The sequence below is a fragment of the Eucalyptus grandis genome, chromosome 8 (assembly GCF_016545825.1).
Source record: "Eucalyptus grandis isolate ANBG69807.140 chromosome 8, ASM1654582v1, whole genome shotgun sequence".
NCBI classification, from domain to species: Eukaryota; Viridiplantae; Streptophyta; class Magnoliopsida; order Myrtales; family Myrtaceae; genus Eucalyptus; species Eucalyptus grandis.
The window spans coordinates 41506476-41533361 of NC_052619.1; the positions used below are offsets into that span (position 1 = coordinate 41506476).

Here is a 26886-nt window from a genome sequence, read left to right on the forward strand (position 1 = left end):
TCGGAATAGTTCTACACTCCCACGGCTCTCCCTCCCAATCCCATACATCCAAGAAAATCTTCCTTTTCGCGACCGACAGCTTCTGGGTTGTTTTCATCTTAGCAAGAGCCTTTACATAAGCATCTGGCTTTCCAGTTGTAGCGCCCTGCGCAGTTATCTGAGGGAGGGAGATGGAGGCGAGCAGTAGCAAAGCGACCGTGGTGGGCCGGCTGCAGGCGGCGAAGCACAAATCCGGCAAGTCCTTCAATCAGATAGCGCAGGAGACCGGCCTCACCAACGTCTACGTGGCTCAGCTGCTGAGACGACAGGCCCAGCTGAAGCCCGACACCGCCCCGAAGATCCGGACCGCCCTGCCTGACCTGCCCGAGGACCTCGTCCGGGAGATGCTGAGGCCCCCCATGAGGTCCTACGACCCCAGTTTGATCCAAGAACCTACTATTTACAGGTACCCTTTTCATCATAAATAGTTCCTGTGCTTGAAAATCTTTTTTTTTTTTTTTTCCTCTGTGAGTAATGTTTTTCTTTTTTGAGTTATGTTAGTTAATAATCTATGTGGCCTTGTGCTTTGAGGGATATGGGTATTCGATTCATTAAATTTCAGATGATGGGTCATTCGGTAGTATCGTTTTGTTCCTAGCATATGGTAGAATTTTTTGAGGACATGTCCATGCCTTAAGATCTGCATGGATTGTTGTTTATCTGATGTGAAGTGTAGATGAATCGGTTTGTAGTGTAAGGCTTATCGCGGTGTTGATCGATTTGGAGTGGAGGACAAAAGTGCAATAGCTATCAACTGAAGTGGTAGTCCCATTTATATGGTGTTGAGAGTTGATTTAATTCATGACTTGCTCTTTCTTGGGAGACTGCTCTGTTTAAGCTTTCTCTGTGTCTGGTGGCTGAGTTGAGCTCGACAAAACAATCTTGATTCTCGAACTACAAGCAAACTTCGTTTTTTCTCTTATTAAAGATGTTCTTCAATGATCCTTCGTGATGAAAGGCTGCCTGTGTAGGCTGTAAAATTTCATAGAACACCAGATGAGGTTGTTTCAACTTTTCTCTTGTCTGAAGCTGCGGGTTCAAGAGATATGACCTGAAAACACGCCAATCCAAAGACTTTTGTTTTTCGCCTTTAGGTCAATTCTAGTTCTAGCTTGTAGGATTTTCTGTTATTGTTGTACTGATCGATTATGGTACAAATAGTCTGTGATGCTGATCAGAATCTTGGAAATGGCTAGTGCTTTAATTTCAACTTCCTTGGCTATTGATTTCCCAGGTTGAATGAAGCAGTGATGCATTTGGAGAAAGCATCAAGGAAATTATAAAATGAAGAGTTCGGTGATGGCATGTGAGTCTACATTCCTAACTGCATCATTCTCTTTATGGAAACCTCCATCTTTGTCCATGCACAAATCATTTGTTCAAGTACGATGAAATTTGACCGCGGTGTCTGCATAGTATGATATTGGCATGACTTTAGCCCCTCTATTAGGTCTCCTGATGAAAGAGCCTGCAAGTAGCTCATTTTGGGTGTATACGATTCATTTGTGGTTATAAAAAAAAGAGGAAGTGGGTCGGTTGGAACGATGCACGTTCCAAGCAATGATAATGGTCATCGGCTTGGAATAGGACTGTTCTATTATTGACCTGCCATTGTCTTATGATGGGTGCCCACTTCAGTGAAAATTATGTAAATTAGATTCGTGAAATTGATATGTGATTCTGTGTAGAACATTCAAATGATACAAAAATACCTTCCCATGATTTGCTTGGTTGAGTTGACCAGTAAGATGGTCTAGGAAGCTGCCTAGCTGCTGGTCTCATGCGATGATTATTCCTCATCGATGGGCTGAAGAATAGCATATTAGGAACTGGGATGTCTGTCTATTTCAGCTTTGTTCAATTGATACTCATTAAATTTATTTCCATTAACATTCTTTTGCAGAATGTCAGCCATTGATTTCTACTGCTCAGTTGACAAAGTCAAAGGTGTGGATGGGAAGGACCGTGCTGTTGTGACATTTGACGGGAAGTATCTGCCTTACACTGAACAGGTTAGTTGGCGTCAATTCCGTGGCCTAATGATGAGATGATGGAAGTAGTATCTGGGCTTTCATAGCAATTGATGTGATATGATGCTTTCTGCAAGCAATGGAACAGTACAGTACCTTCATTTCACTACTTTATGACAATGCCTATGGAAATATTCTGTCTTCTGTGGAATCCAAATTCCGCATGTAAGTACTTATTTAGTCTGGCACAAACTGTTGACATACAGCAAAAGGAAATTCAAAAGGTCCTTTTCTTCCTTCACCTTTGACTAACAAGGATAGAACTAGTGACTGCCCGGCCACCTAACTCCCATTAGTTAGTTACCTTTGCCATGAGCTAGGCTGGTTGGTAAATATTGTTATCCTTCAAAGAGTTTTTACTGATTGGAATGTTTTCTTAGATGTGTCCCACTTTTGAATTGGATAGGGTTTGCTGCAATATGCACCTTCTCTTATCCTAAAGGTATCATCTCTTAAAGAAGCAGACATGCTGACGAGTTTGATTCAGACAAAGAACCAGACATGGTTCTCCAACATAAACATGCACATGCTCTTTCGGAGCAGGTTCAATAACTAAATTATAGGCATTCAAACGAAAAACTGAGGTGGTCCCTGTCTCATTGTAACATGATTCATGAGGTGTCTGCTGATAGGTTTCTAGATATCTGATGAAGGTAGTGAATGATTCACTACTGGCTTTTAACATCAGCACTTGAGGCACAATAAGTTAAGCAATGGCCATGTTGTGCTGTTTGGCATTATCTAAACATGTTTGCTGTTGCATTTATACTGTGATCAGGTCACATGTTGACAATTGTCTTTCTCACAGAAAGTGGAGCATATGGTTTCCAAACTAAACTTGCATGAAGAAAAATGAATATGTGAGCACCGAATCTGGCTGACGTGAAGCTCTTTAAGGAAAAATGAAGGTTTTCATGTCTGCTTGGTTGGGAATTGCCCTTTGGCTTTGTTGTTTATGTAATCATATACTCTATCAATGTTGTGCTGTGCATTTAAGCTGCAATAAAAATAAAAACATTTTGATCGGATGACACCCTTTAGCTGATACATATGGAATCGGGGGATTGATCCTTGAGGCGATTTTTTCGTGGCATTGCTCGGTATCTATTCTTGTTCAGCTAGTCTTTTTATTCTGTTAGTAATTGCAGGTCAAGTTATCGCAACAGTTTGTTGAACTTACCATGAAAAGAATTGCGGAGGTTTCATGCCTCCAGGAAAAGTTACAATGATAATGCTAAAACAGCAGTGAACGAATTTACACTTCTTGTGTTGGTAAAATGAAGCTCTCTTAATTGGAGTTTTGACAATCTATAATCCGGTTTGCGTTTTTCTTGTTCTTCACCTAGAAGTTACAGTTTTTTAATTTTCCACATTGAAAAGGTAGGGTATCGAATTGTTATTCACAGGGAAATGAAATTCATTCTTGCCATTCGATATGCGAGGTGCGTGCAATGTCTATACAAAAATACTTATGCATCTGTGATGCCCAGAATGCCATTGCCATAGAAGCTTATGATCTTTGAGTCTTTTTCTTTTAACCAAAAAAGAACTTGTCTCGTATATTCTCTCATTTCACAGTATCTGTCAGCCAATACATTTTACCTAACTTATTGTACAAACCCAATCGAGGGAGGACTGGAAAATTAAGAGCAGAAAGCCTAAGAACACCACCTCATTGAATAAGCTGGAGAGCCAAAGAGTCAACTTATTGCCTTACCCGAGAAGGAGATTTGAAGAGGAAATGAATGAATTGAAGTTGGATATACTCTGCTAAAAGGAAAAGGGATAACTAAATAAATGATCCCTAAAATTTTGATTTAATGTGCAATTTGATTTCTGAATTTTTAATTTGTTCAGTGTGGTCCATAAACTTGGCCCAATGTGCAATCCTGTCTCTGAACTTTTAATTTATTCAATATAGTTTTTGGATTTATGATGCATACTCTATTTTGTCCTTAGACTATACAGAATGACAACATTGAACGTTTTCTAATAGACCAGGATTAAATTAAACATCTACTAAAAGTCCAAAGACTATATTGAATAAATAAAAATTTTATGGCAATATTGCACGTTAGACTAAAATTCAAGAATTACATTGAATAAATTAAAACTCAAGGATCACATTACACATTGGGCCAAAATTGAAAGACTATTCATGCCATTTTCTCAAAGGAATAAAAATGCCCTTCAATCTTCATATTAGAGGAATGCAAATCGATTCTTTTTTCTGGCTTATTTAGATAAGCTACGATCAATTGTCCATAAATATGCTCTTCACTTGCTACTTTGTTAATACTATAAATCAGAAAGTTTCCGAGAACAAGATCCTTTAAAAAAGATTGAAAGATAGGGTTACGTGCGAGATAACATACATGCCTCATATGTCCATTACTTCCTACCATAACCCATTCATGCTCTCTTCTTATTCTCGAATGTAGGACGCTCTCGAGGTAATATTTAATCGCACACGATTTCAAAGAGAGCGGTGACCGGAGCAAGATCTCACGGCGAGGAAAGGGAGGCAACGTCCGAGTTTTAAAGTTAAAATATATGAGATCATCCGTCCATGTTTTGGTAGTAAATACTAAATTTGTTACATGTGTTTTGTCGATGTTTCTGAACGGTAAGAATTTTACTTTTGGTTCTTCTTTTGTTCCGCTTTGTTATCACCAAACAAGTCAGCACATCATTCGTTACAGCTATTAGAATTACACCCGGATATTACCAAAATACATCACTCAGATTTCGAATTTTTTATGATGATTTTAAAGAAAGAAAAATGAAATAAAAATAAAGCCTTCTTTGGTTTTTCTTTTTTTTTTGGTAAAGGCCTCCTTTTGGTTTTTGTCCGTCACATAAATAAGATTTTCTAAGCCTTGCAAAAGAAGAAGAAAAAATGACATAAATAATTCATTAACTTTGACTTAACGTAATGCAATTACTGAACTTTGAATTTATTTAATATAATCCATAAACTTTAATATAATATACAATATTGTCATTTGAACTGTTGATTTATTCACTGCGGTCTTAATTTAGTCCATAAAATATATATGCCTAATGTTATTTTTTATTGTAAATTAATGGAAAATGATATTAAATATTTTTATATGTAGGTATTATATCAAATATTTTCTAAAAGTTCAGAAGTCATCACACATTGAGTTAAGCTTCAAGGATAACTTTACATATTAAGCCAAATTTTAGAAACCGTTTGTATAATTAGGCCAAAAAATAGATAATGAAATATTTTATCTTCTTCTCTTTTTCTAAAAAAAAAAGGATAATGTTTTTTTGTCCACCTCATTTTTATCCATCGCCGTTTCGGTCCCACCATGGCACAAACCCAGGCGCGTGGCCCATCTCCTCCGTCGCCACGCGCCACGCGCCACGCGCCACCGCACCCTCTCCATCCAACTCGGCCTCTTCTCCACCGAAACCTCCTCTCTCCATCGCCTCCACCGCCCGCCCTCTCCTCTTCCGCCGCTTCTCTCCGTCGCGCCTCTCTCCATCGCGCCCGCGCCTACCTCCGCCGGCCTCAAAAGGAACGTGGGTCGCTTCGGTCCGGCGCTGTGCGTGCCCGTCCCGTACCTCCACTCGCTCGCCGGCGAACTCCGGCTCGACCTCCCGCGAGCGATTTCCTCCGGCGGCGGCGCCACTGTTCCCGGGCCGCGATCACCGGCATTGGCTCGTCGTCATGATTAAGCCTGGTGGCGATGGAGCTACGAAGCAGCGGATGATCGACTGTCACGTTGAAACCTGGCCAGAGTTGCTGGCAGGCTATATGGTCCGTGTTGTTTCCTAGTTCTTATGATGCCGTATTGAATGGATCTTCAATTTTGGTTCCTGAGGTGGCTAGGCTTTGTTAAAAGCATCAGGAGGAGTTGCTGAATTCTCTGTATGGCGGATGATTGCTAATTGCTATGAATGTGTGTTTTTTTTTTTTTTTCCTGTGGGTACTTCTGTCTGTGCTAATCTTATGCAAATGAATATTTTTGAAGCTTACGGCAGTTGTAAGCTTTTTTCCCTCGGTGGTTTTCTGTGATGATGGCAAAATGCTCGACAATTTTCCCTGTTTGGTTTTTGTTTGGAAGATTTTCTTGACTGTCCACGCTGCTTTGTTTGAAAATGGCTACAGCGAAGAGGAAGCAGATAAGAAGATCTACTATGTCTGCTTTGAGAGATGCTTTGTTTTTGGGTGTGAGATCGAGCAGGAGATGGTCCAACAAGCTCGGAGGTTGCTTCACTTGTTGTTCCCTTCCATTTCTCTCTTAATGTCTTTTCTAACTTGGGCTACTTATTGTTTATCTCCTGAAAGCTATGAATAATTTCTGCCAACAGGGTTGCCTTGGATGTTGTTTGTGATTCCGGAGTCATATGTCAATCCTGAATACAAGGATTGTGGAGGTAAGGGTCATAGCTTTTAGCGTTTGTTCTGCTTTTATGCATGAGTCGAAAGTTCACTCATATAGGCACCTTACAGGCTATCTTACGTCACCTTTTACTTGCAATTGCAATGCAAACTCAAAACTTTGTTCAGCTCATGATACTAGCTTGTGCATTAATAGGTTTCAGTAATTTTGGCAGGTACCTGTTTATCTTTTATGAATGACTTGAGGTGTACAGCATAACATCCCACTTTAAGGAATGCTCTGTGGACTCTTTTTAATTATCAAGAACTTGATAGCATGTCTTATTTTTCCAAACACAAGCATGGATAATGTTATCCCTATTATTATGTTTTTGCTAAACAAATAATGTTATTGTATTTCTATTAAAATGGAGAGAGGTTTAGGCCCACAAACATCTCAGCATACGTATTAGTCCACCTTGGCTAAGCTAAAAATTTAATGGCAATATTTAGCTTTGTATTCGATTAAATGTCTCTCTCAAGTGCTCTATGCTTTATCTTTCCACTGGAGCTTTAGATTGGTGAAGGTGAAACTTATATGCTTCAACCGTTCTTAGGTCTAGGTTAATCACTACATTTGTTGACTCTTTGGCTAATCTAGCGATTCTGTGAGAAGTCTCATTCTGAATGGGTATGAAATTTTTGCGATTCATACACTATGTTATCTGATGGTCATTTTTGAGATGCAATTTAGCAGTAGTTTTGGGGCAGAAATATCTCTGGTTTACATAATTAGTATTGAAGTTCATGTCTCATCTTAAGCAAAACTTTAGCTTAAATCCAGAGGCCTTAGATTTGCTTTTTAACCGTAAATTAGGTTGTATAAAGCGGGTGCTTACAGATTGGCTGAGACTATGGGTGTAAATATTGGTAGTAAAGCAGCTCAGCTACATTATATATACAGAGACAGGTGTGTACACTCGCACAAACATTGCGACATGCTTCCTTTGAATGATTTTGTCATTTGCATGCGTGCTCATCACTTGTTTATGTGAATATAAAGGAGTTGAAGTCATATACACTGAAGAAATTTGGACAATTGATGGATGGTCGCTAGTGTGCGAATTTCCGCAGCTGTGCAGTCCATCTTGGCAAAGCTAATAGTCTCAAATGGGCCATGTCTAGCTTTGAACGCTAATGGACTCACGTTAAAATTCGTTCATTACCTGTTCTGCACTTCATTGTGAATGGAGCTGCAGAATCATTGGAATGAAACATCCAGAACTACATTGTGGGTTCTTTTGTTTGAGTGTCTTGAGCTTCCCGTGTAATCAGAAAATTTTATTTATCTTCATCGTGGTTTGTCTAAAGCAAATTCTATAGAGCTTTTTTTCATGCTTCTAGAATTTTATTTTATTTTATTTATTTACTTGTACAGATTTATTTGTGAAGTGGCTGAATTTATAGATGGAATAAACATGATACGTGTGTGCATTGCCAAGGAAAAAATGGAGAGAGCGATTTCCTTTTTTGCTCGTTTATTTCCTGTTCATCTTTTTGTACACTGATGGCTTACTTGATTTGCTGCAACAATGACGTTACATTTTACAAGATTTGCGTTATGTTGCAGGTGAGTTGTTTGTGAATGGGAAGATTGTTCAAAGATCACCGGAGAGACAAAGAGACTTGAGCCACAACCTCAGGTAGTCATAGACAGAGACTAGCCAAAATCTGATGAAGAGCACGTGACACTCATTGGTTGGAGAAAATGGATGGAGGTACTAAGTAATGAACAAACCTGTGTAGCCAGTTCTCAGGAGTAAAAAGGAAGGTTCTATGGGTTATTGGAGAATGCAATTCCTTGTCCAAGTTATTGCAGTGCTCGAGTTCCTTGCCATTCAGTTTGTAAATTTGCACCAGGCCTGATCTTTCCAGGATCCTTTCTTGTGTGGTTGAAAAAAGATGTACATATGGCATGTGGTTTCGGTGGTGCTTACTCATTGAGCCAGACTCAGGGAAGGTATGGCATAGGATTGGCACTGGATGGTCTGATTACATGTTTCACTTCAATGCATTTCAACCCCAGATGAAGGTTGGTCTTATGTGGAAGCCATCCTATTCGAGGTTTGAGATGGAAATCATTTTGCCGGGAAGATCACGAGATGCCGTTGAGCAGCCTCGAATTGGGATGCCTAATTCGATGTGATTCCACAAATCTATCCAATCAACGTTAAAAGGATGAGAAATTGGCATGCCTCATTCGATGTGATTCCACAAGAACAATTCGTTGCATTTGGATCGAAAGTTATGGAGTGAACGGAAAATCTGCCTTGTTCGTTTCTTCTCTCATCTTATAAACGATTTTATTGATAACTGAAACTGAGGATGTTGAATCTCTGGTTCGAAATTCAGAAAAATTGCGCGGCTGAATAGCTGGAAAAAGCCCGGCCTGTTTACGGAAAGTGGAAATGGAAGCGGAGCAGTTTGGTGAATGGATATTCTCGAGATAGAACAAGAAAAGTTGAATCTGACACCAACTTATAAGACCTTGGAACAATTAGAAAATTACAAAAACGAAACTATTCATTTTTGAACAGCAAAGAGCGATTAATCAAGTCCGACAACAGGTTTTCCAAATGTTCTTACAAGGAGCTCTAGAACTCTGAATAGTTGTTTGAACAACGAGTTACATTTACGTACTTATCGCTAATATTGACATGTTTGGGGCGATGAAAGAAATAGTCTTTGTATATTTTCCTTTAATTATAGACACCTGATAAAAAAAAATGATATAAATATTATCACATGCTCTTCTGATTTCAAAATTTTGTTTATAGTGAGAATTTATCTAAGAAACATGTCAGCCTATGCATCTCTAACAATAATAAATAAATAAAAAAGGAGAGAAAGAGAGAGAGATCCGTTCACAAGAATGGAGCATAAGCATTCTCCAAATTATCAAATTACGTCAATTATTATTATTATTATTAGAATGCGTAAAATTTTAATTTTGAGTTGAGTTTCGAAGTACTTTGCTCTTCCTAAAAGATTCCTGTAACTTCATTTCATCCTTTCTCCTAATGTTTCGTCTGAAGATATTTTTCGAATAAATATTTCGCGATAAAACGAAAAAATAAATAAATAAACGCAGCGATAAATCTTACCTCCTTCCTCTATCCCCTCGTAAAACCCTCACTTCGCTCTCGCAGTCGCTCTCGATCCCACTCTCTCTCCCTCCGCCCGCCATGGCCCAAACCTAGCACGCGCCGCCGCGGGCGCCTCGTGTTCTCCCTCGTCACCAGACGCCTCCACTCGACCACGACCTCCGTCACCTCCCCTCCCGCGCTCCCGTCCCTCCTCTTCCGCCGCCGCGCTCCTCGGCCCTCTCTCCCACGCCGCCGGCTCGACTCCCTTCGGCGCCGCCGGGCTCGGTTCGCGCCCATACGGTGCCGCGTGAACCGGTCCGGGGCTCCGCGTACTCCCGCTGAACTCCGGCTCGAACTTCAGCGACCGGCCGCCCACGGAAATGGCGCCGCTGTTCCCGGGGTGCGACTACCAGCACTGGCTCATCGTCATGGATAAGCCTGGGGGTGAGAACGCCACGAAGCAGCAGATGATCGGATTGCTACATCGAAACCCTAGCCAAGAGATTGTCGGCAGGTAGGGGGTCTTTCTTGATTTTGTTTTCGTCGTGGTTTGGAAGATGCGAGAAAGGATAAGTTGCATTGGCGTAAGATGCCTACCTTTGGATATGTTCATGGAAAATGTTTCCGTAACACTCCTGGCATGATGAATTACGTAGGAACCCCTGTAGAAAACGCAAGAAGTGAGGAGCTTTGGCATACTTTTACTAGAGTTCTGATTGTTAATAGAAATGTTGGTGCAGTTAATGATGTTGGTTCTGTTAGGAACTGTATTAGTCACTAAGTCGAGGAGTCTGAATTGTTTCTTTTGCCTCGTGTAGTGGTTACTCCACAAGCTGATCGGAAGTCCTTCTTTGTAGTTTTTGGGCTATGCCTTTTGGATTGATAATCCCCGTGTTTGATTGTGTTTGAATTTTGAAAGTTAAGTAATCTTGATGAACGATTTCGCCTCAGAAGTGCCAATGATTTAGACGATAATGTTGGGGCTTTTGATTAATTTTAGTGTCGCTTTGTGTTTGCTAATGTCCATCAGTGAGGAGGAAGCAAGAATAAGATATACAACGTCTCCTGTGAGAGATATTTTGGGTTTGGCTGTGAGATTGATGAGGAGACATCAAACAAGCTTGAAGGTTAGTTGTCTTTCTCTCTTTATCTGGTTTCATTAAGCTGGTTTGTTCCTCAGCTTAATTTGTATTTTTGAACAGGTTTGCCTGGGGTATTGTTTGTGCTTCCCGACTCCTATGTTGATCCTGAGTACAAGGACTATGGGGGTAAGGCTGCTGCCTTTAAGATGAATCATGATCTATCCTCTTTTTATTAATGTGGCATGTAGTTTGGTAATGACGTATTGACGGTTAAAATGTGGATGTTTTATTTTGGTTGGATCTTGGATATATTTCAGGGTGAATAATGGTTTGATATTTTCTCTTTAGTTTCTGAAAGCCTGGCTCACCTATTAAATTGGATGTGATTGCTGAACTTGTTTCGACTAGTCAAGAGTTTTGGTTTATTGCACATTGCATGTTGTCATGCCCGAGAGACATTGACGTGAATGTTTGATGAAAGATTAGATGTGGAGAGCATAGCAAAACGCATTCATGCATGTAGAGCATAAATTAGAGAATTTCGTAGGATATCCTGATCAGACAAAGTTATGGCTTTTTCAATGTGCTATAGCTTTTAGTGGAGGCATGGATTACTCGCCATTTTGCATTTAATAAACTGAAATGAGAAATTGCTCACTTCTAAAAGTTGGTTTCTCTCCACCCTTTATGTTTGAGTATAAAAAGATTTGTAAGTTTGTTCAATCAGTTATAACCTTTGCGTTTGTAGCTAACAATGACAAGTGCAAGGCTGTGTTTCTGCTGGGACTCTATTAATTCTTAATAGTGGAATCACTCAAGTGGAGTCTACATAGGATGGTTTTAGTGAATGACAGGTTATGCATATGCTCCGTTGCCCTAAAAGAATGAGTGTCTTGTGGGTGATGAATAACTAAAATTTGTCTGTTAAGAACATCTATGCGCATGATAGTCCATCTTGGCAAAGCTGAAGAGTCTGTTGACAATGTTCAGCTTTGGAATGCTAATGGACTAATATCAAACACTTTAACTATTCTCAGCTTTCTAATTCCATGTAGCTGCAGTTCAGTGGAGATGAAACAGAAACACTTCATCATTACACCAACTTGTGTTTTTATCATGAGTCTGATTAGGTATCTTATTGCATGGGTGAATGTTGTTAGAATAACTAAAATGTGTCAATTAAAGAACATCTGTCTGAGTGAGAGTCCATCTTGGCAAAGTTTAGGAGTCTGTTGACAATGTTTAGCTTTTTGAATGCTAATTGACTTATATCAAATGTCTCTTTAACTATCGTCAGCTATCGAAATTTCATGGATCTGCAGATGAGTGATGAAGAGAAACACTTCATCATTACAGTGTATTTTGGAGTTTGTCATGTGGTTGATTATGAATCTTACAGTGACTAGTGTATCACTAATTCTAGGGTGCTTTAATGAGTATGCTTATCTTGCTGGCTGCAAACTGATTGACATGCTGAGACATGGACCTTAGTATCTGTAAATAGTATAACTGATTTATACGCTGTTGAGAATGCTTTCACATGGTGCATCGCAAGTCTCAGATGATAATATTGACTTCTTTGATGGGGTTGAGTATGTCCTTTTCTGGTCAGGGGGTGATTGGATGCCATTGGGAAATGTGAAAGAGTCTACTTCTATGAATTTTGCAGGGTAGAGAAACCGACTTTATTTCTCGTAGATGATACTGAAAAATGAATTTTACATGGATAAGGAGGCCTCTGTGCATGAGATTCTGAAAAGTTGTTTCCTTATTACTACGGATGTTTACGAACTTGTTTGATGTTGTTGTTGAAGTGACTGCAGTACCACTTGCATGGGAAATTCTTTGGCCTTGTTTTGGCAATGCTTTAAGATACTGTTTAGAGCTCTCCATTTTGAAAATATTTAATATTATGGACTTGTTTGGCAAACTATACGAATTAACTGTTTTTTACAATGTTCTTGTCTTTGCTTCAAAATGATTTTTGGTTGTTTTGCTTTTGTTCAAAGAGACAAATGCAAAAAGATGAATGTGAAACCATCATCTGACATATATTCTATAAATGTTTCTTCTCCACTTAAAAACGCTAAAACGGTTCTTGTTTTTGGTTCTGAAAAATCATTTGCTAAAGAAATTTCAAGTCCACCTTTTTGGGTAAAGCACTATCTTCTTGGTTTGTCATGGGCTTGTTGAGAAAGCAGATCAAAGTAAAAGCATTTGGTTTAGAAAACCTTTTGTGGAGTCTCAGCAAAAATGCGGTGAAGGGTAGATTGTGGTAGATGCTTGGCCAATTGATTATACTCTGTAGTGCAGATGATAAAAATGGTCACTTTACCCCTTTCACTTAATTTCCATGTATAGAATGGTCCCTTTTTTTTAATAGTGCCACTTGGGCATCCTTTGGACTAGATGCCCCTGGACTTGCTTTGTAACTGGGGTAAGTTTTGCAATGCTCCATGTATGATGAGTTGTGAAAACATTGAAATGGGAATATTAAAAGGCTTTATGAGCATGTTTATTGTAATCCTAAGGCATGTTACTAATCCGGGGCTATTAAGATGTGGCAAGCGTTTCAGTGTGCCATCTCTAAATATGGAGCACATATTTCATAAATCAATTCAACTTTTGTCTGAACTTTACTGGTGAATTGGTTTCTAGCTGATCTTGATGTCATAGAAGGGTATTAACTTATACTTTGGCCTTGCTATATGTTGTAGCTGAGTTGTTTGTGAATGGAGAGATTGTTCAAAGATCACCTGAGGCAGAGGAGAGTGGAGCCGCAACCTCAGAGAGCTAAGGACAGCAAGATACAATGACAGAACCAGATATGTTCGCCGCAGAGAAAACTAGGTTGATGTGAGAAATTGGTGAACAGTATGTAAATTGGTTCTGTTAAGATATGCCGGGAGGGGTTACAAGTCTTTATCTGGCAATGCTCAGTTGACTTTGGACTGGGGTATGTATTTGTTTTGTGCTGCTCTTTCAGATCTGTATGAACTCCTTTTATTGTTAAGATGATGCATGCAAGTCCTGTCTTGGATTTCCATAGCTGAAGGAAAATCATATAAAGCTGTTATTTTTCTTTATAATCCGAAAATTGGCGGTGGTCTTGGTCCAGACAGTGAGAACTGAATTGCTGGCTTTGTCGAGTTTCAGAGATGGATTCCTATGGAATAATCGATGTCAACGCATATCTGTGTGTGCCCTTTAGTCGTAAATTAAGAATGATGTTCCTTAGAAAGTCATTGCCAACGTGCTGGGTAACTTGTTCGGAAGGGGCTCTTGATTCTCTGGTGTTTGAACTCTTGAGGGCGTTGGTTCCAGGACTTAATGTTGTGTTAACGTGAGTTTTTTACATTAGATCCTCGCCCGTCTCTTAAACTCGATACCGAGGTCATGACAAACATCAAATGGAATTTGTCCATGCGGTGCAGTCCACGTTCTAAGTCTACAGTGTGTCGCAACCGTGTCCCAGCTTACTTTTGGTAGTGGGTGCACCTTGGGTTCCTATATATATATGTACATTTTATGGAATCTGATCAGGAAAGGCAGTCGCTAAAATTGTTTATATTCCACTTTCGGAACACCGAAATCAATCCATTTAAACTAAAGTTCAACGGATGCATTTACATTCAAATGATGATGTCACAATCTTACGCGTGAACACAAATGGAAGTAAATCCTTAACGAGGGGGGCATGTTGCCGTGCTTGCAAGAACACATAATTCGTGAAACAGGTGTACCCCGAATTATTCAATCCTCTCAAACCAATTGGATAACATGACTTGGCCGTGCCATCTCTTAAAATGGCCAGCTCCATCCATTTCTTCAATTTTAAATTTATCGTAGAAGTCAGTCTATAGTCATTATCACTTGTCACCGACTACAAAAATTGTCCCTAAGAACAAGAGCATGTTACCATAGACCAAGATCATGAACAAGTCATTGATCCATGTAGATGTACGAGTCTCATCAGAGGAATCAGACGAGGCTGAGAACAGGAAATAAAGTGGATATCCACGGTCAAGTGGCAGATTGAGGATGTCGAAGGCAAGATCGGCAATGAGCCATGCTAAGCCTTTGCAACGGTCGTAATGAGCCAAAAGTGCTCAACTGCCGTCAATTGTGAGAGCCCTATTTATCGTGTTCAATGGTAAGGTGTGTAACAAGACTAGGTATACCCGGGAATCAAATTGGCCCACTTGAAAACAGGTCGGGAATCGATTCCATTGAAGCCGTCCTGGAACTGGCCGTTGAAACCAGGTTCGGGACTTCTAAAATTCGGAATCGGTTTAAACCGGGTCCCGGAATAGGTTAAGAGTGATTACCCACCCCGAAATCGGTTCCCTGGACCGGTTTTGTAAGTAGAGGTCCAAAACCTTTTTTTTTCCCCTCGATTTCTATTTTCACTTTACAATCACACGACATTTTTCCTCTTGACTCTCTCAAATATGCACGACACTCCTCATTTGTCATTCCTTCCTCACTTGCTTCCCTCCCTCATTGGCTTCCCTCGCACCGCACCGGTGTCGATGAATGAATGGTGTTACTGCCACCGCCAATTCTTGTGGTATCACATGGATTGGCTCGTCCTAATTTCTCTTTGTAGGAGGAGTTATGCTTGCATAAATAAGTAGCTTCATGCGTAGTTGTGGGAATAAAACTAATATTAGACCCATGTTTGTTGCTAATTCTTTGCCTTATGATTTTATTTATTATAATTAGCTCTGTGGATCCTTAATTTTTCGTTTAGTAAAAAATTTAATGCATTTTTTTATTACAAGTGATTAATGTTTTAATACAAATTATGAGGAATGCGTTATTTTCTCGCATATTAATATAAAATTCGAAATAGTATAGGATATCGGAGATTGCAAAATGTTTCAATAGAAACATGGTTGACCTTGGAACCGACCGGAAAAACGAGGGTGGGTTGGATAAGGTTCATATAAACAAAGGTCATTGGAACGGACCGGAAAAATAGGATGGGTTGGATACGAGATTGATATAAAATGTAGGTCGGTATATGAGTCCAGGAAAATGAGAATCAGTATAACGAGTTGGGTATAGAAATCCAAAGGTTTATACAGCTACCCACCCCGGACTTGATCATCCCTATTCAATGAGCTTTCTTCCAATGCGAAAATGGAAGGAAATATCTCTTTAAATGAAGATGGAATATTCTAGATAGGACGAAAATATTCTCTCAAACTTAAAAGATGGAAGGAAAATTAATACATCAACATTCCAAAAATGCTAAAACCTCAAAACTCAATGACCATTGTAATGAAGTTTGTCTATATAAATCAGCCAATTGAGATTAGGGTAGTCTTGAATATGTTCATTTAAAACATCGCAGGCTCTCTTCCTTTCCCCTCTTGCCTCCACCCCGCCTGCCTGTTCCCACGTCATGACGGCCTTGACCTCAAAGGCCAACCACGCGATTGCCGGACCTGATCAGACCGATTCCGCATCCAACGTGCTCCAGTGACCCTGGTAGATCGGAAATCTCCTGTTTCATCGGCGAAAGGTCAGGTCAACCTCGTCTCGCTCAGCCGGCGTTTTTGAGCCAGTTGCCTGGCTTCGACTCGGACTGAAAATACCATGTAATGCCTTGCTAGGCTAAACACTATTGAATTGTGAAAAAAAAAAAAAAACTACGTTTCAGGAGAAATAACAAAGAAACGATGAAGAGACCATTTCCCGAAGCACTGGTGGAACCTTTCCTGAGTGATATCGTCATCGAGATCCTCCTGAGGGTGCCCTTCAAGTCGCTGATGCGGTTCAAATGCGTCTGCAAACGGTGGCGGTCCCTAATCTCCGGTCCGGGCTTCGCCAGGTCACACCTGCAGAGGCTGAAGGCAGGGGACATGGTTGCTAGCCAGAGGATCTTCAAGACCAGCCCCCTCGAGACCATAGACTACGAGGCCCTCGACGGTGGCATTGGCGGTGGCGATCACGCAGTGGTGGTGCGGGCTCACGAGCTGAGCTTGGACGATGCTTGTTGGGAGCCGTTACTCGTGGGGTCTTGCGATGGGTTGGTGTGTTTACATGACCCCGGCAGATTCCTGCTGTATAACCCGAGCACCAGGGAATGCAGGGACTTGCCCGGTCTAGATCTTTTCGAACTGGATGAGATGTTCATTGGGTTCGGATACGACCCTCGATCTCATGACTACAAAATAGTACAAGGCGATGATACTGGAAATGGGCAAGTGGTGATATTTTCGCTCAGGTCCGGTTCTTGGAGAATGACTCCGGTCCAACAAGAAAACCACCTTGCCGTTTCCGAGCAAGGAGTCTATTGGAACGGGGCCTTGCACTGGTGCGTCCCGGCCGAGAGGAGAAACAAGAGCGAGACTGTAATTATGTCCTTCGATCTGTCGGAAGAGAAATTCCACCAGGTACTCCGGGCCCCTGAGGTCAATGGGGACGTGGTTTTCGAGGGGCTCGGGGTTCACGGGGCCAGTCTGTTGTTATACCATTGCACCGTCATAAATGACCTCTTCGAGGCATGGGTAACAAACGACTACAAGAGAGGAGGATCGTGGATGAAATTGTTCAGTGTGTTGACTGATGGCGTATCAGTCCATAAATTTGTGAAGATTCCAGCGTACACAAGGAGCGGAAAAATCGTTTTCCAGATTGATACAAACCAGATGACATTGCTCAATCCGGAGGATGATACTTACAGGATTATCCCATCCAAAGCGACGGTGAAATTGAATCTGTTATCTATTTGGAAACTCTTGTTTCTCCATATCTTGACTAGAATCTAAAGCCTTTAAGAGCCTTTAAGACCTATTCCGATGCATTTGGTTAACCATTTTGATTTGAATTTTACTTTCTTGGGGAGATCTAGCCATCTTGCGCTGTTAAATGATCTTGTGGATTTTGAAGAAGAAATAAAGAGCGTTAAGAGTCTATTTTGAGATCTTGTCATTCATTACCGTTGTGCTTTTAGTTGTTCGATGATGGACCCCCTGGAGTGAGTTATAACTTAGTATAAATGAGCATTTAAGGTGACACTCAAGTATCAAAATTGGAATGAATCGACGATTTTTGGCAAAGCAAGTGCAAAAACAAGATCGTTTTGGCCTGACGTGGTAAAAATAATATAAAAATTAATTAAATTAAAATATTTTAAAATAAAAATTTTAAATATTAAAAAAAATTAAAAAAAAACTAAAAAAAAAAAGAAAAGAAAATAGGTGGGGAGGCGGCCGAGCCTCTCACCACGCTATCGGGAAGGCCAGCTAATGGAGATGAGAGGGTTGGGTCTCACGCTGTGTTCTAGCCAGGTGGCTCACGACCCTGGGCCGATCTGGGCGCAGTGAGTGGCTTGCGACCTCGCCCCATCCAACGTGGCTCCGCGCCTCTGCCTCACGCCAAGGGCCGCCACCCTCACTCGGATATGGGCAAGGGCCGCGACTTCACGCTGGGCTGCGCTTAGGTCATGCCGCCCTGGTTAGGGCCCGGGCGACCCACCTCGACCCTCCTCCGTCGCCAACCCTTCCCGGAGCAGGGAGGCAGCGGGCCGAGGGCCGAGTCCTCACCGCCTCCCCACTCTTAAAAAAAATTTTAATATTAAAATTTTTATTTTTTAAATATTTTAAATAAAATTTAATTATTTTTTATATATTTTTTTTAATCATGTTAGCATCAAAACGACGCCATTTGTGTATTATTTGGGCCATATTAGCGTGCAAAAACGACGTTGTTTGTACTTATTTCTGCCGGAAATTGCGCACGTCTGATTTTCTAGGAGTGATATTTAAGTGATCAATTTTTCTTCTAACGCCAGCACTTAAGCCGCCACTTTTGTAAGTTATGACGTTTTGGAAATTTCTTTGTGCTGCTATGGCACTTAAAGCTTTCTTTTGCCATTGTCCGATCTGATTCGTGTAATTTCACCAACAATTTTTGGTCTTGTTACGGAGTGAACATGCGACTATAATCAGGTGAATGTTAAAGCAAGCACATGGTAATTCGGTTGCCGTAGAATGAGAGAGAATCGTAACAAGAGAACTGAAAACTAGCTTTCCATAAAGCCTTAACCATAAGCGACGAAAGCACAAGGTCCACGTGCAGCTAAATCTGCTTATTGACTGAGGGACAAAGCAGGACCCATTCAATAAATGTCGGAGAACCTGTTATTTTTTCCACTTCCCTTGAAAGGGACACTCTGGTTAAACGCAAGCTTCGACGGCGAGTGAGACACATCAATTACAAACTGAACGCAAGCGACCTCTGATTGTGAAAAGACTGGTAGCCCAGGGCTCATGCGTGAATAGTGAGGGCCGGTAAACAGAAGTAAACCTAGTATACAGAATCAATCTCCATCGAGTTTGAGACTTATGACAGCACTGTGATGGTCGATCTCCAGCAGCAGTATAATCCGTGGCTATGAAGATGTGGCAGCAAGTTATGCGTGCCATCTCTTAAATATGGAGCGCATTTTGATAAATCCAATGCCCCTTTCGTTTGGACTTACTAGTGTATTAGTTTCTAGCTGATCTTGATGTCATAGAAGGATAATAACTTATAGTGTGGTCTTGCCATTTGTTGTAGCTGAGTTGTTTGTGAATGGGGAGATTGTTTAAAGATCACTTGAGAGGCAAAGGAGAGTGGAGCCGCAACCCGGAGAGCGAGGGACAGGCCAAGATGCAAGGACAGAAAACATGGGTTGATGTGACAAATCGGTGAATCGCATGTATAGAAGTTCGGTTGAGAGTATGCTATGAGGGGCTGCAAATCTTTATCCATGTTCCTGCAATGCTAGTTGACTTTAGACTGGGGTAAATGAATTTGATTTTTTGCTGCTCTTTCGGACTTATATGAGCACCGTCTATTGTTAACCTGATGCCTGTGCTTGAATTTCCATTGCCAAACGAAAATTATGTAAAGCTGTTATCTTATAACTGGTACCAAAATTTGGTGTTGTCCTTGGTCCCTATAGTGTGAATGAACCGAATTGCTGCCTTTGTTGAGTTCCGAGATGCATTCTACGGAAGAATTGATATTGATGGATTCTCAGACCGCTCTTTTTGTCATTAATTTATGTAATATTATTTAGATAATCATCGCCAAGGTGCTGGCTAGTGTCTCGAATGCGGGAGGCATTGGTTCCTATGGGGCTCAGCAAATAGAGTGTTAGCTGTGAGTTCATTTGCTAGATCTAAAAGACAAAGGCGAGGAAGTTTGTTATGTCCCTTAAACTTGACACGAATGATGGTCATGACAAGATTGAATGGAATTCTCCACGCGAATCAATGTGCCTCCATATTTTTAAGATGTGATGCAACTGTGTTCCAACTTCATCTAGGTAGAGGGGCACTTTCAGCTGAGATGAAGTCTTATCATGATCTGAGATGAGATCTACTATTGCCATTAGAAATAATTGTATCTATGTATCAATTTTCGAAGTTAAAGTGATTGATAATGGTTATCCACTCATGATGACACTTCGAATACCTTTTCATAGAATTTGATAAAAAAAAGACTCAATTTAGACCACTCATAACTTCTCCATCCAACGTCCAATTCACTCAATTTTTATGTCTATAGAAAACTTATTAGTTGAACTTTCAATGTATATTATTCCAAATGGTGTATATTACAGAAGCTATGTAGGGAACACCATCAAATTCACAACATTGCTAAATTATCGATACATTATCATTTGAGTCTCTTTTTCTTTCAATGTGTACTTAGTATTTCCTAAAACAAAATTTATTCTTTGCAATTAATTAGTTTGATCTTCAATGAAGTATCTCCACAAGAAGTTATTTTTATAATAAGTTGTTCGAACAATATAAAATATTGGAGTGAAGATAATTCTAATTACTTAATTTCCTTTACTTTATCTTTCTTTTTCTATATGTATGATTACATTTATTTTGGAAGAACTAGTTGTTCCTATCTAAGAATTAGTTGATGGTTAGACAAAACCTAGTTAATTTTTGACCGCTCATAATTTTTTTTTGTCTGATGTCCAAATGATACAAAATTTGCACTTTTAAGGAAAGGTCATTAATTGGATTTTCATTTTGTGATATAATTAGGATAAAAATTTAATAAATAAATATAAAATCTATTTAGCCCTAAAGTAAAAACAAAATAAAATTATATAATGGAAATCATGCCACGTTTGAAAATCCTATTTTCCATTAAAACCAATTACAATTGTCATTATTTGTACTTTTGTCTTGACAAATGTCTTGCACTTCGTGCTTTTTACCTTTAAATATTCAAGCATTTCATTGAAACTGTTTTTCACTCTCGCCTTCAATTCGTGGGCTTACTTAGTCATATTGTGTTATGACCATGATTGTCTTGTAAATACAGGTTTCAGGATGGACGATTTCTTGTGAATCCACTCAACCAAGTCCTCGTCTCATCCATGCACTTAATGACTTTTTCTTGGAGTTTCTCCTGTCCCAAAATATAATCTTTCCTTTATCTTGTGATATGGACAAATAAAGAAGCTACTGCTTTAAATGTCCGTAAAATGAGTGAGTACGATTTTTCTTTAATCTTGGCCACCGTAAAAATTGCCATCTCCCACTAAAACCGACAATTCAAGGCATAAATAACTTTCAAGCTTTAAGATGAGATGATAATTTGAAACAGCCATTTAACCGCTTTTTGAGCAAGCAGACTATGCAAGTGAAGATCAAGAGCACCACACAAGCAGAAAAATAATTATATCTATATACCAATTTTCGAAGTTAGAGCAATTGATAATGGTTATCCACTCGCACTTCAAATACTTTTTCATAAATTTGACCAAAATACTCAATTTTGACCAGTCATGCCTTTTTTCGTCTGGTGTCAAATTTGCTCAATTTTTATGTTTACGAAAAAGCTCATTAGTCGAACTTTTAATGTATATTATTCAAATAGTGTATATTAGAGAAGCTATGTAGGAACACCATAAAATAGTCTTATAAAGATAGCATAATATAAAAGAACGATATCTTTACCAAAAAAAAAAAATATAAAAGAACGATATGATAAAATTAATTTCTTACACCAATATAAAATTGTATAAAGACTTTTGTCTACAAAAATCTCCTCACTCCAATTGCAAGCTCCATTCCTCTCAAACTCCTTCAATGTCATTAAGACCTGAGATAATATTTTCTTCTCTCAAATTCCTTCAATGTCATTAAGACTCCAGTAGTGAGATAATACTTTTCTTTGGTCCATACATGATAAATTATCACATGTTTTCCTCTTTAGTGTAATAAGTAGACGAATAAGTAAGACTTAGTTTTGACAAGCCATGCCTTTTTCATCCGACATCCAATTCGCTTGATTTTTATGTCTACGGAAAGCTCATTAGTCGAACTTTCAATGCATATTATTCCAAATAGTTTATATTAGAGAAGCTATGTAGGAACACCATAAAATAGTTATATAGAGATTGTATAATATAAAAGCAACGATATGATAAAATTAACTTCTTACACCAATATGAAGTTGTATAAAGTCTTTTGTTTATAAAAAACACTCACTCCAATCACAAGCTCCATTTTCTCGGACTCACTCCAATATTTTTCTTTGGTCCATAAATGATAAATTCTTTGCATGGCTTCATAAGTAGGGGTGTAAATGGTTTGTTCAGTTTTTTTTTTTTTTAAAACAAACCGAATTGAACCGATAAGGAAATTTAATGAACCGAACTGAAATCCAATTTGAAACGAAGCAAATCCGGTTCAATTCTGTTTTCGGTTTTATTTTTGTTTTTTCTTTACATACACCACTTTCAAAAATTTTATTTTTAAAAAATTGATTTTTTAATTATTTTTTATTCTTTTCCTTTTCTCGTTGTTGGCCACGTAGCGACCAACAATCGGCCATGGTCGGCGACCAGCCAAAGGTGAGCTAAAGCCTCGCCACAAGCCGGTGAGGCCAAGCTTGAAGCCCGCTAGATTCGATGAGCTGGGCAAGGCTTGAATCTCACCGAAAGTTGCTAGAGCCTCACCAATGTCCGGCAACCTTCGACTAGGCTCGAGCCTCGCCCGGGTGGCCAGATTGACCTAGGCTCCGCCTCACTCAGTCGGGCGAGTTGGTCGCGGCCGCCACTATGATCGGCGACTAGCCAATGAAGAAGAAGAAAAATAAAAAGGAAAGAAAAATAAAAACGAATTTACAAAAAATAAAATGAAAATTATAAATTTTAATGGTTTAACGGTTTGGTTTAGTTAATTGAATCGGTTAAAAAGTTTCAATTTTCAATGAAAGTCGAACTGAAAAAAAAAAAATCGAATTTTTTAATTGGTTCAGTTTGATTTTCAGTTTGGTTTTGACATCCCTAGTGATAAGTAGACAAATAAATAAGACTCAATTTTAAACACCCATGCCTTTTTCCGTCCAACGTTCAATTCGCTCGATTTTTATTCCCATGAAAAGCTCATTAGCCAAACTTCCAAAAGTATATTATTCAAAATAGTGTATATTAAAGAAGTTATGTAAGAACATCATAAAATAGTTATACAAAGATAGCATAATATAAAATCAACAATTTGATAAAATTAACTTCTTACACCAATATGAAGTGGTATAAAAGCTTCTATCTACAAAAATTCCTCACTCTAAATACAAGCTCCATTCTCTCAAACTCTTTCGACGTGATTAAAATTGTAGCAATGAGATAATATTTTTCTTTGGTCTGATAAGTTCTGACTTCCTCTTTATTATAATAAGTAAACAAATAAATAAGACAGTGACTACCCACGTGATACAATTACACTTTTTCTAATCCTAAATGCAATGAAATGACTGTAAAATAGTCGGTGTGAATGTGAGGATCACGAGCAGCAATAGAATTCTGTAGACTCATGTTCCTACCAAAAGGATGAGTAGATATGCACCATAAAATTAAAAGGATAGATCCAATGATGAACAGTTTTGTGATATAATTATGATAACAATTTAAAAAGGATAGATCAAGAGCACCACACAAGCAGAAAAATAATTATATCTATAAACCAATTTAAAGCCGACTATGCAGTGAAGATCAAGAGGGCCATACAAGCAGAAAAATAATTATATCTACATAACAATTTTCGAAGTTAGAGCGATTGATAATGGTTATCCACTCATGATTGCACTTCAAATACTTTTTCATAAATTTGACCAAAAAAGACTCAATTTTGACCAACCATGCCTTTTACATCTAATGTCAAATTTGCTCGATTTTTATGTTTACGAAATGCTCATTAGTCGAACTTTTAATGTATATTATTCCAATTAGTGTATATTAGAGAAGCTACGTAAAAACACCATTAATTAGTCTTATAGGGATAGCATAATATAAAAGAACGATATGATAAAACTAACTTCTTACACCGATATAAATTTACATAAAGGCTTTTTGTCTACAAATACCTCCTCACTCCAATTGCAAGCTCCAATTCCTCTATGACCCCAATGGGTTGAGTGTCAATGGCCAAAATATAACCAACCATCAAAGCAAGCTTAGATATATTTTTGTTCGCCCTTTTAATTTTGAATTTTCAGTTTAATTCATGATCTGTACATTATATTCAAGCCTCTGGTTTGCCGTAATTTTGGTCGAAGATTCACAAATGCTGTGAAAGAAATCGCGCAAGTATTGACAGCGGTTCCCACCCTTTCACCCTTTCTCTCCCCATTCTACTTCCACACCTGCTCTCTCCTCTTCCCCCTCTTTTCTTTCATCGTGACACTCTCCCACCCAGAGCTCATAGTTCCACCCACATTCCCAGCCTTGGCAGCTCCTCCTTCGCGACTGCAAAAGATGGCAAGCCCGAGCCACTCCCAAGGATGTGGTTCATTTTTTTTTTGGATGGAAGATGTGGTCCTACTTACATGCCCGTCTTCAGCAGAAGGTGGCATCTGCCACATCTATATGGTGGGCGTGACGCATATGAGCCGGGTTAGTGTATGAAAGTCTAAATTTGTGAAGATGTAATTAAGACTCCAGCAGTTAAATAATATTTTTCTTTTGTCCAACCCCAAAAAAAGGGAAAAAAAAAAAAACAATCTGAGTGAACTTAAAGACACTACCAAAGAACCCAAAAAAATGGGGAAAAAAAGAAAAGGAAACAATGCAAAGTTATGGCGACGGATCGAAAGAGCAAACCAGCGAAGCACAAAATAGCTCGAACCAGAGCAACACTAGAACAGCATTTCGAAAACCGGTCAAAAGGCCCACCAAAAAGGACAACCGACAGGAAAAAAATCGACCACAACAAAACACCCATGCCCCGACCACAGCAAGCGAGCATTATGCAAGACCGAAGGCGGAAGACGACGGCGAGAGGATAAATTCTTTGCATGGCTTCCTCTTTACTGTAATAAGTAGACGAATAAGTAAGACTTAGTTTTGACAAGCCGTGCCTTTTTCATCCAACATCCAATTTGCTCGATTTTTATGTCTACGAAAAGCTCATTAGTCAAACTTTCAATGCATATTATTCCAAATAGTGTATATTAGAGAAGCTATGTAGGAACACCATCCATTGAGTGGATCTGCTGAAATTGAACTTTGGTTCTAAGTATTGTTCCACATTTACATACTTCAATTTGCAGGAGCCGTCACAGACAACAAAGTCTGTCATCCTCGGAACAATAACTTCTATCTTTGTGCGCATGTAGGGATGATAGTAAGTTCCTGCATTAACTTCGGAGTAATTCAATTCCTGATGACAATGCCTTGCACTATCTGTGGTAGTTTTGTTTGGGGACTGGCACAATAAAATGTAGTGAACACAAAAGTGCCTGATTAGTTGCAATGGGACATACTTTATAGGATTTACTTTACACTAATTCGGAGTGATTGTCCTCTCTTGTTTCCCTACCTTACCTACTTAAGTTCTATAGTCAGCTCTCTTGAATGAAATGATATCTCAAATACTCAAAAATTCATGCCAATGTCTCGTTATGAATGAAATTGGCAGACAGGATTTTCTATACAGCTGTAAGTGACTTAATAAAAGATATAAGAACCAACAATTAATGGGTTCTTTTTTACGGATCGGTTGGAGTTAAAGCTTAAGTATTGACGGCCCGATTGCTATGCTGAAGTTTCCCAAATTGTAGTTATCTCTTATTGATTATTTCAGCTTATTTCCAAATGTTAGATGCATTTCAAGAATGAAACAGTTTGGCAATTTTTACTCTTTGTTTCTTATCTTCCATATTTTGTTTGATACTTTGCAGGGAACCACTAGGCCTACACACTTATATGACGAGGTTGGTTATTCAGCAGATGATTTGCAGGAACTTGTGCACGCTCTATCGTATGGGTAAGCGCCTTTTCGAATCTCAATTGACTTCTCTCAAATAAATCATTGGAACTTTACTTTTGTCACGCATCTTCTCTAGGAGATCACGTATGACGCCCAAAATTTCATTAGTAGATTAAGCGTATTTAAGACCTTATATACATACATATATATATATATATATATATATGTAAATAATAAAATAAAATAGTAATAACCCAGAAAAGTAAATCAAAACTCAAGAAGAAATATTTAGTAAAAAAAAAAAAATTATCAAAAGACTTTTCCCCACCACTTCTCCCCCACGTGATAGTAGAAATTAAAAAAAGGTGGGGAGAAATAAAAATTAAGAGAAACATTTGTTATGCTTCCCCATGTTGCGTCCAGATGTTGTCGAAGAAGGGGGGAGGCTACACGTATTCCGTTCTCTCTCTCTCTCTCTCTCTCTCTCTCTCTCTCTCTCTCTCTTGCGAAGAACCCACACTCTTCTGCGTTTCTCTACCAAAAACACACCGCTTTCCTCTCCTCTTACTTCTGTTCGTCTCCACCGAGCCCAACCCATCTCAGCCCCTCACGACCAGCGCCTTCATCCAGTAGCAGAATCGTTGTTGCTCATTCTGATCAAAGCCGACGCCGGCTGTAGTTTAGTCGCCCGATGCCTCATTTCCCTTCCATTGAGGAAGGATCCAGGCAAGTGGGCTGTTCTTGTAGTCTCGCGTCCCTGATTTTGCTTGCTTGGTGCTGCATGTTGGTTTAGGGTTGGGTAGTTGCGATTGGGGGATGGCTAGTAAAGCCCTGTCCATGGTTGGGATCGGTAGATGGGGACGCTGGTTGCTGTCCGATGGGTAAACCAGAGGGAGCCATTTGTGCGTGCGTTCTCTATTCTTGTTTTTGTTACACGATTTCTTCAACTCCGTCTTCTGGGTTTGACCTTCCTCGGCGGCGGGTCGCTGTATCCAA

At 39.4% G+C, this 26886-nt stretch overlaps 2 protein-coding genes and 2 pseudogenes across 3 annotated transcripts; all 4 read left to right on the forward strand.

Moving 5' to 3' along the window:
- LOC120286656 lies at positions 1-3144 on the forward strand (annotated as a pseudogene).
- Positions 3145-5436: 2292 nt separating this feature from the next.
- On the forward strand, positions 5437-8308 carry LOC120286461 (multiple organellar RNA editing factor 2, chloroplastic-like). 2 transcript variants are annotated; one of them, XR_005545126.1, is made up of 4 exons: positions 5437-5859; positions 6211-6309; positions 6414-6479; positions 8054-8308. XR_005545126.1 is itself a non-coding variant. In XM_039298671.1 (3 exons), the coding sequence occupies exons 1-3, from the start codon at positions 6201-6203 to the stop codon at positions 8128-8130; spliced, it is 252 nt and encodes an 83-aa protein (XP_039154605.1). In that variant the 5' UTR covers positions 6195-6200; the 3' UTR covers positions 8131-8308. The 2 variants fall into 2 exon arrangements, 1 of the variants encoding a protein (XP_039154605.1); XM_039298671.1 differs by lacking the exon at positions 5437-5859 and having other exon boundaries at positions 6195-6309.
- Positions 8309-8393: 85 nt separating this feature from the next.
- On the forward strand, positions 8394-13604 carry LOC120287239 (annotated as a pseudogene).
- A 2734-nt stretch (positions 13605-16338) lies between these two features.
- Positions 16339-25951, forward strand: LOC104417204 (F-box/kelch-repeat protein At3g06240). The gene is made up of 2 exons (XM_039299966.1): positions 16339-17367; positions 25862-25951. Exons 1-2 carry the CDS (start codon positions 16339-16341, stop codon positions 25949-25951), a joined length of 1119 nt encoding a protein of 372 aa, XP_039155900.1.
- Positions 25952-26886: the final 935 nt, after the last annotated feature.

Excerpts from the sequence above, each read along its gene's own strand:
- LOC120286461 (XM_039298671.1), top strand. The coding sequence starts at position 6,201 with ATGGCTACAGCGAAGAGGAAGCAGATAAGAAGATCTACTATGTCTGCT. Across the intron at positions 6,310-6,413 it reads ATGGTCCAACAAGCTCGGAG|GGTTGCCTTGGATGTTGTTT; the intron begins GTTGCTTCACTT and ends TTCTGCCAACAG. Across the intron at positions 6,480-8,053 it reads TGAATACAAGGATTGTGGAG|GTGAGTTGTTTGTGAATGGG; the intron begins GTAAGGGTCATA and ends GTTATGTTGCAG.
- LOC104417204 (XM_039299966.1), top strand. The coding sequence starts at position 16,339 with ATGAAGAGACCATTTCCCGAAGCACTGGTGGAACCTTTCCTGAGTGAT. Across the intron at positions 17,368-25,861 it reads TTATCCCATCCAAAGCGACG|GGAACCACTAGGCCTACACA; the intron begins GTGAAATTGAAT and ends GATACTTTGCAG.